The 18,329-nt window shown below is 48.6% G+C and overlaps 1 protein-coding gene across 2 annotated transcripts in view; it reads left to right on the top strand.

Moving 5' to 3' along the window:
• The window catches only part of Ipo5 (importin 5), a 46,658-nt gene extending 37,834 nt beyond the window's left edge, over nucleotides 1-8,824 (top strand). For both annotated transcript variants that reach the window (XM_040744592.1, XM_040744633.1), the window contains exons 19-27: nucleotides 993-1,247; nucleotides 1,581-1,677; nucleotides 2,682-2,854; nucleotides 3,282-3,449; nucleotides 4,204-4,326; nucleotides 5,253-5,472; nucleotides 5,937-6,165; nucleotides 7,484-7,625; nucleotides 8,158-8,824. In XM_040744592.1, the coding sequence (XP_040600526.1) occupies nucleotides 993-1,247; nucleotides 1,581-1,677; nucleotides 2,682-2,854; nucleotides 3,282-3,449; nucleotides 4,204-4,326; nucleotides 5,253-5,472; nucleotides 5,937-6,165; nucleotides 7,484-7,625; nucleotides 8,158-8,244 (1,494 nt within the window). In that variant the 3' untranslated portion in view covers nucleotides 8,245-8,824. The remainder of the gene's footprint in view (nucleotides 1-992; nucleotides 1,248-1,580; nucleotides 1,678-2,681; nucleotides 2,855-3,281; nucleotides 3,450-4,203; nucleotides 4,327-5,252; nucleotides 5,473-5,936; nucleotides 6,166-7,483; nucleotides 7,626-8,157) is intronic.
• The last annotated feature ends 9,505 nt before the right edge of the window (nucleotides 8,825-18,329 follow it).

Raw genomic sequence — 18,329 nt, 5'->3', positions numbered from 1 at the left:
ACTGCCCCCCCCCCCAAAAAAAACTGAAGTCTGTCAAGGTTAGCCCATGCCCTGACAAGTTTAACCCCAGCATTTGGGAGGCAGGGGCCAGACTAGTTTACATAAAGTGTTCCAGGACAGCAGAGGCTACACAGTGAGACCCTATTCTGGAAAGAAGAAAAAAACTAAAAATAGTGCTACCAAATTTATTGCTATACGACTGACCTATACTACTCCTGAACATATACCCAAAGGACTCCGTACCCTTCCACAGACAATTGTACACCATGTTTGTCACATCTCTGTCAACAGTAGCAAGGGGAATAGAATCAGTCTAGCTGTCCATCAGCACAAAGGTAGATACTGAAAGTGTGGACTATGCAGGACAGGGCTCGACTCGGGTTGAACAGACAGGTGCCGTGCAGCGTGGAGAAGGTGCAGGGGTCGGGAAGGGAGAACCTACCAGAAGGAAGCGTGCAGGCGCAGTAGTGAGACCTGTGTGCCGCCTGTAGTACTAACCCTGGGGTGGGGTGTTGCTTTCAGTAGTGTTTGTGGATGCTGTGCCAGGCAGAGTGTTTTTACTCAAAGATCAGTGCCTAAAGGCTGGCCTTTGTTTTGAATTCAGTGATACAAATGCAAAGAGAGAAGAAATACAATTCATAGGGAAAAAGTAAGAAACCCTCGCCTGCCAGCTCTGTCCCATTGTAGAGTTCGCAGGTGCCTGAGTGCTGATTTGGAACGTTTGGGTGACATTGGGATATATGTGAACATGTCCATGAATCTGTTTTGTTCAAGATTTTTTAAAAAATGGCTTCATCCGTCTTTTTTTTTTTTTTTTTTTTTTTCCTCGAGACAAGGTTTCTCTGTGGCTTTGGAGGCTGTCCTGGAACTCACTCTGTAGTCCAGGCTGGCCTCGAACTCACAGAGATCCGCCTGCCTCTGCCTCCCGAGTGCTGGGAGGCTTCATCCGTCTTACCCGTTGTCTTATGGCCTGTTTGAAAATTTCCCCCCAGATCTCCTACATGATCTCAGCGTGGGCAAGAATGTGCAAAATCCTTGGGAAAGAGTTCCAGCAGTACCTTCCCGTGGTCATGGGGCCACTGATGAAGACCGCTTCCATTAAGCCTGAAGTAGCCCTTCTCGACACCCAGGACATGGAGAACATGAGTGACGATGACGGCTGGGAGTTTGTGAACCTTGGAGATCAGCAAAGTTTCGGTATTAAAACTGCAGGACTGGAAGAAAAGTCAACTGCCTGCCAGATGTTGGTATGATCTGTGGTTCTTACCACGCTTCCTGATTGGTTCTCCTGCTACCATACACTCAAGGTGGAGCGGGGCCATTGGCCCGGCACAGCAAGTACTTTACACAGAGCTGTCACCGGCCTGTGCTGTGCGACTCTCAGATCATGCTCATATAGGCTCTGGGGGAGAAGGAATTCTGTGGATGTTGTCTACTTTGGCAAGTCTGTAGTAGTGGCTAGAAATACTGTTGGAATGGACAGACTGCATGTGGTACTAAAGGGAAGGCTGGTCTGGTCTCAGAAGCAGTCTTACCTTTTTGAAGACCTGTAACATACGCCTTGGTCTCTTTTCCTTCAGGTTTGCTACGCTAAGGAACTCAAGGAAGGTTTTGTGGATTACACTGAACAGGTTGTCAAACTGATGGTGCCTCTGCTGAAGTTTTATTTCCATGACGATATCCTTCAACAGTCGGATATAAAGCTGTCTGCGTGTAGTGAAGGCCGCGGTGCTTGAGCTGCCTGAGCGCAGAGAGCCATTGCTGCTCGTTTGCTCTAAGTGTTCATGTGTTCTTGGCTCTACACATACCAAAAGCATGGAAGACAAAACATAACCATGCTGTACTCTTCCCTGTGCCTGACTGAGACTTGTACATACTGACACTTTATGAACACACTTTCTGAGTGAGACTCCCATAGTACTAATGTGGATAGCACATCTGAGGGACAGCTTGGTAATGTTTGCATCCTAAAGTTCCTGGTGGCATAATTACTACATGTGGGTATGCGTTTTTAATCTCCCCACATTTTCATAAAGTAGGTCAAAGAAAACAAACAAACCCTAAAGCTCTTTGTTGTTCCTCGGACAGTGTTGTGTTGGTGGTGTCCTACAGACGTGAGGAAGTAGAATTACCTTGGTATTAGGAGTATGGGTGCTTTTTCTATTTGTGCATCTGGTCTGCATGTGTGCATTACCCAGAGGTGGCAGCAGATCCCCTAGAACTGGAGTTAACAGATGGCTGTGAGCCACCATGGAGGTGCTGAGGACCAAACCTGAGTGTTCTGGAAGCCAGTGCTCTTAACCAGCTCCCAGGAATTTCTTTATGTGTATGAGAGATTTCCTGAATGACTGTATGTGTGCGTGTGTGCTGGGGCCCCTAGCTTCTGGAATTACCTTTAGGTTTATACTTTACAAGTGATAACAGATGGGGAAACGCCACTTAGCTCTACACGGGAGTCCTTAGTAGTTTTCTTGGGAAAGTTGTCGGCTCCGTTGCATGTGCTGCAGAGAGGAGCAGAGCTGTAGCAGACACTGGTGTGTTGTAAAGACAGCTCAGGAAGTCTTCGCTATTTTTATACCTACTCTAGTAACACAGACATGCATCTTAGATGAGTAGGGCTTGCACGCAGTGGAATGCTGCAATAGTGAGGTCCCTTGGTGGATTTCCTTAACGATAAAAACGCGTCCGAGTGGCGGCAGCAGAGTCCATGCCTCTTCTGCTGGAGTGTGCGAGAGTCCAGGGTCCCGAGTATCTCACACAGATGTGGCACTTTATGTGCGATGCTCTCATCAAGGCTATCGGCACGGAGCCTGACTCAGATGTCCTCTCGGAAATAATGCACTCTTTTGCAAAGGTGAGTTTTTTCTGTTTCCCTCCTACTTTATAAGGTATGTTTGTTTCATATTCTGTTGGGGGGGGGTTACATTATTTTCCCATATATTCTAACATAATTTTTTTGCTAAGAAAGTTTCTTTCTGAAACTTTGATTTTATTATTTTTGGTTGGGAAGTAAGCTTTTGAGAAATAGGCATTACACTGCAAGGATTGCTACAGGTGGAAGGAGGGAGATACAGTTACAAAAGGGTCCTTAACCATTGCTGGCTGCATTCCTGGGATCGCAGAAGGAAATCTGCTGTTTGTGGCTACAGAGGTTAGCCCCGTTCTGTCTAGGTCTCCTGTGATCTCCCCTCTCTGATCTGTAGGTGGCAGAAGTAGACGGGGCGGGGGGGAGGGTGGCAATGACATGATTGTGTTCTCACGCCCGGTGTGTTCTCCCTCAGTGCATAGAGGTCATGGGAGACGGCTGCCTTAACAGTGAGCACTTTGAGGAGCTGGGGGGCATACTGAAAGCCAAGCTCGAGGAACACTTCAAAAATCAGGAATTGCGGCAAGTTAAGAGACAAGATGAAGACTATGATGAACAGGTTGAGGAGTCACTGCAGGATGAGGTAAATTATCCCCTTCATGACCGACCATTGGCGCCCGGTTCTGATAGAACCAGTTCCCCTGGGCAGAAGAGTTGGCATTTACAGAGTGAGTCTTAACTGAACCACTCGTCGGTTTTTGTAGTACTTCTTGCCAGTGTCTCACGGCGAATGCCATGGGTTAACTATTCACAACCACCATTTGTGTCTAATGGGGTTTTCCATGTTGGTTGGTTGTTGACACCAAGGCTTGGTGCACTGTAAGCAGCATTCTCTGGGTCACTACCCCTGTCCCCTGGTCGCTACCCTCTGACTTACAGAGAAGGATTTTTATTTCAGACAGTTGCGCAGACTGGACTTGCACTTGGGGTCCTCTTTAGCCTCCCAAGAGCTTGGGGTCACCAGCCTGCCTGCAGCACTGTGTCTGTTAGTCACCTCGTGCAGCCCAGTGTGACAGGGGCAGAGCCAGTACCTGTGATGGGGGGACCCTCTGATGGGGTGTGCATGCCTGCATGTGTGTGAGCGCGCGCCTCCAGTGCTCAGTCCTGCGTTGCTGCTCTCCCCATGTCCCCCGCCGTCCAAGGCGGCTGCAGTGAGCACAGCGCTTGCCGTCCATCTCCTTTCCGTGGTGGAGGCTTTAGGGTCACCTCGGCCTCTGGGTTCTCAGCAGAGTCTTAACAGGGCAAATGTTCACTTCCTGGATTTTGTGGGTGTTGCTACTGATTCTCAAGAAGGCAGTTTCTAACCCATGTGACTGCATGTTGTGTTTCTCTTTTAGGATGATAATGACGTTTATATCCTGACTAAAGTGTCAGACATTTTACACTCAATCTTCAGTAGCTACAAAGAAAAGGTGTTGCCGTGGTTTGAGCAGCTGCTTCCATTAATTGTCAACCTGATTGTAAGTGTTCACCACTTAAGAACTGTTTACAATGGTTAACAATGGCTGTGTATGATGTCTTTCTTACACTCGCTAAAAATGGGCCTCAGAGACGGCATTTCCATAATCCTTCTAATTGTCCAGCCTGGTACATTGCCCTGTATGTCTCCTATGACCTCCTAAGAAACATACTGTGTGCAGTCTGCACTAGTGGCCTGTGGTTAGTAAGATTGGGGGGCAGCGCCGGGCATTGGTGGCGCATGCCTTTAATCCCAGCACTCGGGAGGCAGAGGCAGGTGGATCTCTGTGAGTTCGAGGCCAGCCTGGTCTACAGAGCCGATTCCAGGACAGCCTCCAAAACAATACAGAGAAACCCTGTAAAAAACAAACAAACAAACAAAAAAAGATTGGGGGGCAGTAAACACAGGTAGATTTCCTTCGCACGCTCTGCTCTCACACATGCAGTTTCTTGGGCATTAACAGCTACTTCAGATAGCGCGTGTGCACACGCACACCACTCTGTCGCTCTGATTTGAGACACAGTCTTGCTGAGTAGCCCAGACTGGTGTGGAAGTTGAAATACTCCTGTTTCATTACAAGGCCCAGGTAGCTCCTAGGCTCCTGGGTAGCAGGGGCCGCAGAGCATTGTGGATTTGGCGCCTCTTCTACCCCTACCTGTTTTGGTTTTGTTTCCTTACAAAGTAGATGTGTGAGCATCTCTGCCCTGTCAGTTCCCCTGCAGTGGGTGGTCCATACTGTCCAGCTAACCACACAAGTCCTGTGTGGACTGTGAACTTACTTCAATGTCAGTGTTGCTGTAAGAAGTGGTTACTGTGTTTCCGTTTGTTTCCTGTATTGGGTGCATTCTGTAAGCAAATGGTCCATAATGAGTTGTTTACATTTTTTTGTACCAGTGCTTAGTTCTTAAAGTGGAATCTCTTTTATAGTGTCCACACAGACCGTGGCCAGACAGACAATGGGGATTGTGTATCTTCGATGACATCATAGAACACTGTAGTCCATCCTCATTTAAGTATGCAGAATATTTCTTAAGGCCAATGCTCCAGTATGTGTGTGACAACAGTCCAGAAGTCAGGCAAGCTGCGGCATATGGCCTTGGCGTCATGGCACAATACGGTGGGGATAACTACCGCCCTTTCTGTACAGGTACGTGTGTGCTGCTCTGCGCGTTGCACTCCAGACAGCCTGTGCTCACCACACCAGGAAGCGTTCTATCCCACCCACCCTCCCTCCACTGTCATGCTTTTAATGTTACTCCCCTCCCCCCACACATGCAAACTGTGGTGCTTATTCTCAGAGATGGGAATGAGAGCCGGGTGGAATCTAAGCATGGCCACCCTTTCTTAAGGAACTCCTGGGGGGGAGAGTTGGCAGTGCCGGAGCATAAGGCCCTTGGGTGTCGGCAGTGAATACGAGGCTGCAGGTGTGCAGGCTCTCAGTTGCGGCTCTGATGCTCCGGTCCGGTCCATCACATACAGTTCTGACAGTGGCGCCGACCGTGGGCTTCCTAAGACGTTGGCAATTGGTAACTGGACCAAAGATGGAAACGTTTATGTTCATCTGCAGCAGCATGCAGTTCCGCTGACCTGCTTTTAATATGTTTATTCTAGAAGCCCTCCCACTGCTCGTAAGAGTTATTCAGTCTGCAGATTCTAAGACCAAAGAAAATGTCAATGCTACAGAGAACTGCATCTCTGCAGTGGGGAAAATCATGAAGTTCAAGCCTGACTGTGTAAACGTTGAGGAAGTCTTACCACACTGGTTGTCTTGGCTTCCACTACATGAAGATAAAGAAGAAGCTGTCCAGACCTTCAGTTATCTGTGCGACCTGATTGAAAGGTACACAAGCACCACCCGGCTTTCCTTCTTCCCTTGTCACAGAAAGCCGTGAGGGAGGTTAAGCGTCACTCGTGGCCAGCAGCGCGTCGTGTGTATTTGCAACAATGTTTGCCTGTAAGGCATGTTAAGCCCTTGTATCAAGATCTAACTTGGGGTTCTTTGTGGAATCATGTTAGCATATTGTTTCCAGAGAATTACCATCCGCTGTTGGGTTGTTTACTACATTGCTGTGAGTCAAGTCAGTGGCCACACATACTCAGCACTAGGGAGGCTGAGGGGCCAAGATGGCTGCCAGTTCTAGGCCATTCTTACCTACATCACAAGATCGTGTATCAAAGAGGAAACGGGGGCTAACAGAATCTGGTCTGAGGGAACACTAGACAGCCATTGTAATATGGCCCTGGACTGTGATGTCACTCATCCAGTTTTGTGCCCTGGGTATTTAAGCTGTGACAACATAGTAGCTTTAGTATGTTAGGTTCAAAGCAGTTTCTTGGTGACTGTCTTGCTCCACAGTCTTTAACCATGATCTTAACTTTCTCTGTTAATTAACACGTATAGTTTGTTCTTTCATAAACAAATCCAATAGAAGTCCTGGAATTTTAGAGTATCTCTTGCAGCTTGCTTGATTGAGATTCATAAATACTGTGTATGTCCCTACTGAGGGTCTCCTGGGGAATGTGATGGTCACCTCACTGTCCTTGTCTGAGATAGTACTCCCCAGGCTATGTGAGCTCTCCTTGGAAGTGACCACTATTACGTTTCTTTCCATTAAGCCTGCTTGAAGTTCATCCTCTAGTTTACTCTTGAGATACCCAAGTAACCCTTTGAAACTGTTTGGTTCATCAAAGGTTATTCTTGGTAATGCCATGGGATTTGTTTTGTGGTACTAGTGACCAGGCAGGCCCAGGAGTCATGTGTGCTGGACAAATGCTCCATGATTGAACCCTCTTCATTCTTTGAAACAGGGTCTCTCTGAGTTGCCCTAGCTGACCTTGAATTGGCAGTCCCCTTCAGCATCCTGTTGGCTCGGTTTACAGGCTTGAGACAAGAAGACTGTCTTTGACTCGTTGTTTGTTTCCATTTTGGCATAGTGCAAATTGTTTCCATTCAAAGCATTTAGTTCTGTTGTTTGGCCCTAAAAAAGAAATGTGAAAAATGAGCCGAGTGTTTTTTCTGAGCTACCTAGGACAGAACTGCAGGCCTGCTGAGTCTAGCCAGCCGGCTGTCTTCTCAGCGATCTGGAAGGACATTTGGTCTTTCGTGAATAAGTCCTCACACCTTTTATTTATAAAGGTGTTTGTTTTTCTTTTGTCAGTAATCACCCAATTGTTCTTGGCCCAAACAATACCAATCTACCCAAAATATTCGGGATAATTGCGGAAGGAGAAATGCATGAGGCCATCAAACATGAAGACCCCTGTGCCAAACGCCTGGCCAATGTGGTTCGCCAAGTACAGGTAAGCTGGTTTGGTTGACTGGAAAAGGACGGGACAAGTCACTCATGGTGTCGGGGGCTCTGCTGGCTTTTAATCTGCATTAGGAACTGACATTCAGTAAGCTGTGCAAATTTTATTTTTAGATCAGGAAGCTTTGGAATTGGTTGTTATTAACATGAGTTCCCACTGTCAGAGGCTAAGCCCTCATCTCCAGCTAGATCGTATTAAGTCCTAGTAGTTAGCAGATGATGGTGGTCATTATCTTCAGAATACCCGAAGGAAAAAAGATGCAGTTTAATAATGAGTTGTCAAAACCAAATAAAAATGTAAATACCTTTGACTTTGTAGTATATAGGTTGCTTTAAGGGGCCAGCGGAGTTTTCTTGATTTAGAGGCAAAGAAAATTTTCTGTAAATAAAATGAAATTTGAAGAAATGAGCAGATTTCTTGGTTTTACCATAATCATCAAATTAAGCTATAGAGTGTCTGGGCATTGTTGCCGTTACTAGACTACTTGACGTAATCGCTGTCTAACTGTGTGCATTTCCCCTAGACTTCTGGAGGCTTGTGGACTGAATGCATAGCCCAGCTCAGTCCGGAGCAGCAGGCAGCCATACAAGAGCTCCTGAACTCTGCCTGATGGACGGCCTTAATACCACCTGCCAGAAAACTAACTCCAAATAAACGTTTACCCTTTTGTTTAGGTTTCTTTGTTTTGTTTTTGAGCAAGAGAGCAGTAGTGTTGTGTGTAGGCCGTTCTTCCGGAGCCGCGTGCAGGGAAAGCAGCCCTGTGCAGAGTGGACTGCGTGGATCTCATCTGACCACGGAGGAGGTCCCTGTAAGCCCCATGGTAGCACTGCTGTGTCCTACTGTGTGAAGGGAAAGAGGAAGCAATTGCCTTTTCTCTGTAGACCTACAGAACCCGGCTTTCAGATGAGTTAGTCCATACAGAAGTGTGTTGAACAGATTGGGAGACACCCTAGTGTTCATTCTATGAATTGGAGTGAGAGTCCTTGTATGTGGGGTAGAAAGAAGCCTTTGCCCAGCCGAAAGCAAGTGATGGCAGAGCAGCATGGGCTGTCACTTGTCACTGTTGGTTCCTCCCCCAAAGGCGTGTGCAGTGACTCCGTGTGGTCCCACTTCCGGCCCTTGAATGTGAGGTGTCATTGGCATGTCTGCAGTAGTCTCACCACTCCTCAATAAACAGCACTGAATACAAAGAGGCTCGTGTAAGACTTGAGTACTGTCTGTCTGTGGTTCCTTTCATGTTTTAAAGAAGAGTGATCTGATATTTTTTAAGGTGAATGTTTTACCTCCACATTTTCTCTCTGCAGTGCAGCCTTGAAAGTGTGCCTGCCTCGTCTCTGCGTTAATTTAAGCTCAGTTGTGACGTGGCTATTCTGTTCACGACTGGTATTCTTAAAAGGGTTTGCAAATCTAGCCAGCTTTTTAAAACTGGGATTGTTCTGATTAGATCAAAAGATTTTGGCTTATTTTTTTTATTGCAGATTGTAATTGCTTTAGAGCCACACACGGCATTTGAATTTTTTAATTTTGCAAGTATTATGGCTAAAATTATTTACTGAAAATTTTCAGTAAAATGTGTGAAATTTTTTTCTTTATGTATTAATCTCAGAAAAGTGACTAGCTGCTGTTTAATTTTCTAAGGGATCTTCATAGATTTCTGTTGAAACCTCAGTGTTACATTTTCATAGTTTGTACTAAATTTAACTGTGATACAAAAATGAGTTTTATGCATAAATCAGAATTTAAAATTAAACATGTCTTTCTTTAAATGCATTGCATTACTTCATTAAAACAAATTTCGGAATGAAACGGAAGATGGAGGCTCTCTGGCCACCACGTGGTTGGTCTGGATGCTCTGGGTTCTGGCAGACACGTGGGGTGAATACAGCGGCAGTCTGTGCTTTGAGCGGGTGCTCTGGGGTCTGGGACAAGGGGCGCTTAGCTTAGTTCTCTACTCTCTGGGAAGGAAAACAGGTACAGCAGGCCCTGAAGCAGTACACATCTGGTTTTGTTTAAAGTGCTGCTGTACTTGCTGTAGACAAAGAAGCACTTGACAAGGGTGGCCCACCTGCCAGGTTGAGTTGGTAGAGTGCTCAGGGATGCTTGGGAGGGCTGGTGTGCTCACTGGGCCAAGTATTGGTGGGAACAAGCACCTACTAAGTTCTTCATGTTATCTGGATACTGGCTTGGGTGATGAGGATTAGTGGTTGTGTTTGTGCCTCCTCGTGACCTTCCGTGCCAGGCAGTGGTACATTTATGAATCCAAACTTTTGGAGGGAGAAGCTGTACGGCAACTCCACCTTTCCACACGCTCAGTGGGCATGGCTCACTTTTGAGCATTTTTCAATGCTGTCATTTAGAAGTAAAACTCGGTGGTAACTGGATCCTGGAATGTGAGACGCCTTCATCACAGCTCAGGTTGTAGCTTAGTTTAGCAAATGTCAGTAGTAAACACTCTCGATGCAACCGATCTTGTAAATGTGGGGTGTGCACTTGGTGAGCATTTTATGAACTAATTCTCTTGAAGTAGACAATTAAAAAGGCTAAGCAGCCAACTAGATGTCTCCCAGAGCCCTGCCCCGTCTTGCCTCGATTACTGCTGCATCAGTTTCCTTTCTTGGCCTTTTCGGGGTTAATTGGCTGTTGTTAATGTGCGTGACTGTTGTTCCTGCTGTCTGGATCCCCTGTGTGTGCAGTTTCTCTCTGTGTAGCCCTGGCTGTCCTGGCGCTCATTCTGCAGATCAGGCTGGCCTCTGCCTCTCCAGCGCTGGGATGGGTGCTTAGTTGGATCGGACAGTCTCCATAGCTTAGTTCCTTCCTAGTGTGTCTGCTTTGCTTATTTTCACAGAACGGGCTACCGTTAACTCGTTTACAGTTCGAATCCAGTGAAGTCTTTTCTCAGTGAAAAACTTTTCAGACTTGATCCAAACAAATACATTTGCTTGATTTCATTCACAAGCCTCTCTGGAAGGAAATGGCAATTCTTCTAAGTATCCATGCCTTTCTGATAGGGAGGACTCAGGCAGGGAACCACTCTGAGCAGTGGACATCCCCTGCTTAACCCAGCCATTGAGATTGGCAGTGAACGTCTACCCCTCCCCCCCAAACTGCCTACTGTAAAAACAAAACTTTGAGATAGGCCTTGCAGGAAGTTTGCAGGAGCCCAACATAACCGTCTGGAAACGAAGTCCCATGAGGGTTAGACCCAGAACTTTACATATGCCAGGTGAGTGCTTTCCTGGGTCACATTCTCAGCTCACCCGGATGGGCGTATGCGCCATGATGTGCAGACAAGCGGGAGTCAACTCTCCCCTCCCCGAGCGGGACCGAGGCACCGAACACGGGTTGTTAGGCTTGGCAGCAAGCGCACTCATTGAAGCCCTGTCTTAGGGTTCTATTTCCGTGAAGAAACACCATGGCCAAGGTGACTCCCGTAAAGGAAAGCATTTAATGGGAAGCTGGCTTACAGTTTCAGAGGCTTCTTCAGTGCGTTGTCATCACGGCAGAGCGCACAGGCAAACACGGTCCTGGAAGAGAAGCTGAGAGGCTCACCCCCTGATCCTCAGCTAGAGAGAGAGACACGGGGGCTGGTGTGGCTTTTGGAATGGCCCACCACCCCTAGTGACCTTCCTCCAGCAAGGCCACACCACCTAATCCTTACCAAGTAGTTCCACTCCCTGGTAACCAGGCATTCAAACGTGTGAGCCTATGGGGGCCATTCTCACTCAAACTTGCCACATCCCACCCCCTGACCCCCATTAGCTTGTAGCCATATCATAGCGCAAAACTGCACTGAGCCCCCACTTCAAAAGTCCCCATAGTCTATAGCAGCCTCAACACAGGGCAATCCCTTAACTGTAATCCCCTGTAAAGTCACAATCAAACAGCAGATCACATACTTCCAACATAGACGTTAGTACAATCCTGAACCAAAGCAAAACCAAAAACCAGCTGAGTAAACTCCAAACCGCATCTCCACGTCTGATGTCAAAGTGTTGTTTCCTAACTCCTGTTGCCTACAACACACTTCTTTCTCTTAGGCTGTTTCCACGCCTGTTGGCAGCCCCCTCGGAAGGTATCCTATGACTCTGGCGTTCCCGACACCTCAGGATCTCCGATACAGTCCAGGTTTCACCTTCACGTGAAGCTTTGTACAACGGCCCCTCTGGGCCTCCTCCGTGTAGAGACTGCCCTATCAAACGCCCAGGCCTTGGTGTCTTTCATTAACAACAGAGGAACATCCCACAACCCCTTTCCTCTACCCCTGACTCTTAAGGCAGAGCCATGGAACTGAAGCCACGGAGTTCTTCTGCTTGCTGCTGGTGGGGTAGGGGCCGGAACCTGGCCCCGTCCTTGCATTACGTTTCCGGAAGGTTTATGTTCTTGTTGGTTTCCTCTGCTACTGAAGCATTCCTTTAATTCCTTTTCAGTCTGGAAGCTTTCCCCAAGGACACTCCCTTTACTCCATTTAGCATCGGGCTTTCAACTTGGCACCATCACACTTCCTGCTCCTTCTCAAACAGAGGAGGAGACAGCTTGTAGCTTCCGGGAAGACAGGATGCCCAGTGCGTTGTCTGGTGAGATAAGGAAGACCATGTAGAAATACACGAGTTAATAGTTGCGGGTTAGTAATTAAGAGAGAGCTCGCCAGTAAGCCTGAGCCATTGGCCAATAGTTAATAATTAATATGTCTCTGTATTTATTTGGGGCCACACGGCTGTGGGACCTGACTAGAAAGAAACTCCATCTACAGTCATAGCGGGGAAACGTGGAGGCGCGAAGGCATTCACTGTGCTGGAGAAGTAGCTGCGAGTTCTACATCCTAACCCTCAGGCAGAGAGAGACTGGACCTGGTGTGCCATGCTATTCTTACACAGGGGCCATGCTGATCTCTCTTGGTCCAAATCTGTGTATGTGTGTGGCTGAGATCAACAGTGCCGGGATCTAAAACCAGAGAATTATGTCTATGGGAAGATTTTTTTTGCTCCTTTCTATTAATATGTATGCAAAATATTCTTTGTTGTATTTTAGGATTCAAAAGTCCTGATATTTTTTCCTTTATGTGATGTGTCTGTGTATGTGGGGGGGGGTGCGTGTGAGTGCAGTGCTTACAGAGGCCAGAAGAGGGCGTCAGATCCACAGCTGGAGCGACAGGCAGGTGTGAGCCACACTGTGAGGGTGTGGATGCTGGAAACTCACCTCTTTCTCTCTGAAAGAGGAGCCAGCACTCTTAACCACAGAGCCCTCTCTCTAGCCTCCCCCCCCAACTACCTTACCGGGACATACACAACCACCCGCACAGCCAGCATGAAGAAGTTTGTAGTGGTTTGAAAGAAAATGGCCCCCGTAGGGAGTGACACTCTTAGGAGGTGGGACCTTGTGTCACTGTGTAAGCGGGCTTTGAGGTCTCATATATGCTCAAGCCACACCCAGTATCTCAGACCACTTCCTGTGGCCTGTGAGTAAGAACTCTCAGCTTCTCCAGCAGCACGTCTGCCTGCCTGCCTTGCTTCCTGCCATGACCTCTGAACTGTAAGGTGTCTCCTCCCATCAGTAAGAACCCTTACTAAGACAAGGTAACCCTTACTAAAACAAAGTAGCCCTTACTAAGACAAGGTAACCCTTTCTAAAGCAAAGTAACCCTTACTAAGACAAGGTAACCCTTTCTAAGACAAGGTAACCCTTACTAAAACAAAGTAGCCCTTACTAAGACAAGGTAACCCTTACTAAAACAAAGTAGCCCTTACTAAGACAAGGTAACCCTTACTAAAACAAAGTAACCCTTACTAAGACAAGGTAACCCTTTCTAAGACAAGGTAACCCTTACTAAAACAAAGTAGCCCTTACTAAAACAAGGTAACCCTTACTAAGACAAGGTAACCCTTACTAAGACAAGGTAACTTTGCTGAAGTTTAACAAGTGGTGAAGAGTCATAGCCGTTCACCTTATGGTCAGCTGACTGTGGATTTATGGTGCCATTTGGGCTTTTTCTGTTGTTGTTAAATGGGGGAAAGCTTTGACAACCTTGAGAGGGCAGTAGAGGAGCATCAGTGACTTAATAAGTTGGGGAGCAATGACACAGAATTTCCCCATTTTGGGAAAACAAAAACCAAGCCACTAACTCCTGCTAAAGCAGTTTCTAAAAACATCTACTACTGATTCTACTGCGATCGGGCATGCCAGGGCTCGGTCAAGTGAGAGGCTGCGGAGACGGCTCAGCAGGTGAGAGCTCACACTGCTCCCGGGGAGAGCCAGGGCTCAGCTCCCAGCACCCAGGTCAGGCAGCTCACAAGTGCCTGTAACGCCAGCTCCAGGACAGTGGATGTCTTCTGGCTCCTAAGGGCACTCACATCCACATACCCACACACATTAACAATAAATCCTTTTGAACTTTTCAGAGTGATGTGGGGAAACGCGGGGTGTCTGAGAGCAGCAGAGTCTTCCTCAGCTGGCTGCCAAGCCTAGCTGGGTGCGTTAGGGTTGTGGAAGCTCCATCAAAGCTACTCTCGCCCACCCTCACACCCAAAGACTAAACCCCAGAACCACAGAAGGTGTTAGGGAGAAGTTTGTTACAGATGGAATGGGGTGGATCTAGAGGGCAGGGCTGTACGGCAGGAGTGGGTCCCAGGAATGAGGGCTCCACCGAACTGTTCACCTTGGGGTCCTTAAAGGGCTGTGTGGCAGAAACAGGTAAGGCACGAGAGGGACATGTGTCCCCTACCTGCTCTCGGGTCACATCCTCTCTCAGCTCTCCCAGGCAAGGGTGAGAGAGAACACACAGACAGAACTCTGCGTGGCATCCCTGGCCTCCTACAGGGGCGTTCTCAGAACTGCTGCTTTGGGCTTCCCAACTCCTGTTCTCAGCAAAGGGACGGGGAACCCAGAAGCGCAGATTATCCTGGGCTATGCCTGATCCGAGCACTGGGGGTGCCATGGCAGGGGGGAGTGCCTTAAGTATGAGGCTAGCCTGACTGCAGAGCAAGATGGGATGTGTGGTTGCCATGAGACACTGGAACCCCAGGGGACAAGAAGACCGTTAGAGACTGTCACCTGAGGCTTCTCTGGGTTACTCTGGGTTACTCAGAGATGTGTTCAGGCCACGCCTTGCCCAGAGTTGTCCCGCACTACCGTCTCGCCAGCAAGAATGACGCGGCACACTTAGGATCCTTCTGCAGAACAGCTTTAATGCGTCTTGAGAGGGAGAGCATAAGCTTACAGAGCAGAGACCCGGGGAGCGAAAAACCCAACCCTTATATAGCCCAGCAGTCCCCGCCTCGGACGTGTCATCTCCTGACTGGCTCCTGCTCGTCAGCCCATATGACGCCACGGGAGAGGCAGAGAGTAAGGGATGGAAAAGTACCAAGCACGTGCGCACTCTACTTGTTTGCAGGGCGTAACGGCCGGGTGTCGGCGCCATCTTGTAACGGAGAATGTGGGGGCGGCTCCCCACACAGAGTGACCATTGTGGCTCTGTCTGGATCGCAGATGCCGAGGCCGGGGGACACTAGCATCACCCATGGGGCAGGTAGATAGCTCCCGCCTGTAAATGACTCTAGTATGCCTGGAACACTGTACTTCATAGTCACCGGCCTATGAAGAATGCAACACCCTCACCTGGACCCCATAAAGCAAAAGGCATCTAATGCCGCGGCAGCAACCTGCCATCCGGCTACCTGGTTTGTGCTGCAAGGGACCAGCGGAGAATATCCAGTTAGCCCCAAGATTCAGTTCGCCATGGTCCCCCACCACGTGATGTGACCCACTAATCGCCTTCCATTTGTCCACCAAAGTGTGCCCCTCCCGTGAATCCCCTGCTTGGCCAGCTGACCCTGAAGGCCACTCAGCTCTGCGGCTTATTTTGACCCTGTGTCCCTGAGCAACTACTCCAGCAAACTTTCCAACTGGGCTGTCAACACCTCGTTGTCCCATCCCACCCCTCCACCCCCAAATCTCTCCGCCTTTAGTAAGGCTTCTTTTTCATTCTGGGTCCCGTTTCTCATTCCGTAGCTATTCTGTGATGATTTTCACAAGTAGGTCTGCACTATTATGTAAAGTGCGACATGGGATGTGAAAATTCATACCAGTAATTTAAGCTGGAGTAACACCTGGTCGGAGGGGGTGCTGTCGGACAGTGTCTTCCATGAACTCAGGGTCGCCGAGCTTACCTGCACAGCCACGGTGTGGGGGCTGTTGACGTTCCAGTGATGAACGTCCCCAGTGTGTAGTCTTGGTCGTTTGAACACTCGGTGTCAGGGCGGTCCGGGGAGTGCAGCCCTGCTGAAGGAGGCGTGTCATCTGAAGGGGGGGCTTTGGGACGTTAGTGACCTGGCCACCTTGAGCTCACTCCCTGCTTCCCAGCTACAGTTGCTCCAGATGTGAGCCTTTTGTCCCTGTGTCGGGGGGGGTTGGGGGGGGGTGCCTGCAGCTCCCCGCCATGCCCATCTGCCATGAGAGGCAGGTGTGTCCCTCTGTGATGGGGGCAGCCCTTCTGTGTATGTGCTTGTCTAGTTGGTTGATAAATAAGGCACTGTTGGCCAATAGGGAAGCAAGAGAGGTGGGACTAGGAGTCGAGGAGGATTCTGGGAAATGTAGTCAAGAGTAGAGGGTCGCCATGTGATGCCAGGAGGAGAGGGAGCAAGTCTGGCGTTCTGGGCAAGACAAGACCTTATAAAATATATATATTAGTAATTATGGGTTAATAATTAGGTCAGAGCTAGCCATTAGGAAGCCACAGCAAACGGCCAACAGCTTCATAATTAATATAGCATCCTGCGTGTTCATTTGGGACTGACGCCTCTCAGGGACCGGGCTGGTGCAAAGAATGCACGTTACACCTCTGGGACCATAAACCTAAACAAACTCTTCTCCAGGGCTGCCTCGACCATCTCAGAAACAGAAAAGCACCTACTACAGGGCCCGGAAACATTCGTCATGAATTCCTTAGGCGCGTTGCTCCATGGGGAGGACTTGGGAGACCTTGGCTTCTCTGAGGAAATACTGGCAGTTAAAGACTGCCAAGGGAAGCCAGGTATTGGTGGCACACACCTTTAATCCCAGCACTCGGGAGGCAGAGGCAGGTGGATCTCTGTGAGTTCGAGGCCAGCCTGGTCTACAGAGCGAGTTCCAAGACAGCCTCCAAAACAATACAGAGAAACCCTGTCTCGAAAAACCAAAAAAAAAAAAAAAAAAAGACTGCCAAGGGAGGGAAGTGTTGTGTGGTCACCGGTAGGTGGCAGGGGTTCCAGTAAGTAGCCTCGCACCCAATGCTCATGCAGCTCAGTTTAGTGGATTGCTCAAATTAAAAAAAATAAAAGTCATGGAAATAAGACGGGGACATGCCACGGAGCTGACAAGGGGGGGCATGGGGAGCCGATATAATCAAGATACGCTTCATGCATCTACAAAAGTGTGCAAGAGTAAAACATTTTTTTAAGGCTGGAGTAAACGACCCTGTGCTTTGCCAGCCACGGGGGAAGCCTGGGCTCCTTACAAATGCCACCAAGGAAACCGGTGCAGCTTGTGACAATGCCACCGTTCAGATATATCCCGACACCGAGAGGACACGGATGTGTGCAGCTGCGCACAGTGGTTGCCTGTTTCTATCAAATCCACCGGTCCTCCACATCCGGCATGAGAGGCCTAGCTGGGAAGGAAGGCTGAGGCCGGCGTGACTGAACTATTCATACAGTCATCAGGGGGACCGTAAAAATGACTGCACCGCGTGTGTGCCTGGTGCCCACCGCAGCCAGCAGAGGACTTCAGAGCCCCTGGAGCCGGAGCTGCAGGCAGCTGCTATGAGTCACCTCGCATGGGTGCTGGGCACAAACCCGGGCCCTCTGCAAAAGCAGCAATGCTCTTAGCCGTGAAACTGCCCCCCCCCCACCGTGGCCTCTAAGGCAATCTGTAATTCTCACCAGAGTTTTGGGCTGGAGTGGTACGCAAACATGAGGAGTGAAAAATCATGAGGGCAAAACAGTAACACAATACCACAAAGTTCAAAGGAACCATCGAAGGGAAATATTAAAAGACACACACACGAAAAAATGGCACCCCTCTAAAATGTTAAGTTGAGCTAGCTCTACCTGTTGAACACATCCATCTCTTATTTTGTTTTGAGACAGGGTCTCACTCCAGCCGAGGCTAGCTTCCAACTGCAGCCTCCCAAGTACAGGTGTGAGCTAGCACACCCAGCTCAGAACACATTTATAAAGGGATCGTGCCGTGTGGTGAAGGGTTTCACACGGTGAGAAATCCAACATACCGCCTGCTTAAAAGTTGCAGCCTTCATGATAAAAATATGTGATTTCTGACATAATGCTGGACTTAACTTAGAGTCTGTCTTGTCATGTGGACAATTTGGATGCGTTTGCTTCTCCTACACAAAGCACATAATAAGAACATTCAACCCACTGCTTCCTGGACAGTCAAACCTTGTGTGTGTGTGTGTGTGTGTGTGTGTGTGTGTGTGTGTGTGTGTGTGTGTGTGTGTGTGCTATAAAGCACATGGTGATAATCTCACGAGTGGCCATGGAAATTTCCCTACCGCAGTATGGGCATTTCTGTTTCTACCATCTAGGAAAGAGGTGGGCCCTGGATTAGGCAAAAGGACCGCACCAATGCGTCTCTAACTGGAGGACACAGGTCTTCGCAGCTGGACCATTTCTTGTTTCCAGACTGGTTTCTTTTCCCTCCAGGGAT

Source organism: Mesocricetus auratus, unplaced genomic scaffold (genome assembly GCF_017639785.1).
Source record: "Mesocricetus auratus isolate SY011 unplaced genomic scaffold, BCM_Maur_2.0 Super-Scaffold_2245, whole genome shotgun sequence".
NCBI classification, from domain to species: domain Eukaryota; kingdom Metazoa; phylum Chordata; class Mammalia; order Rodentia; family Cricetidae; genus Mesocricetus; species Mesocricetus auratus.
The sequence above is the reverse complement of the archived record's forward strand: the minus strand, read 5'-3'. Positions and strand labels throughout refer to the sequence as shown.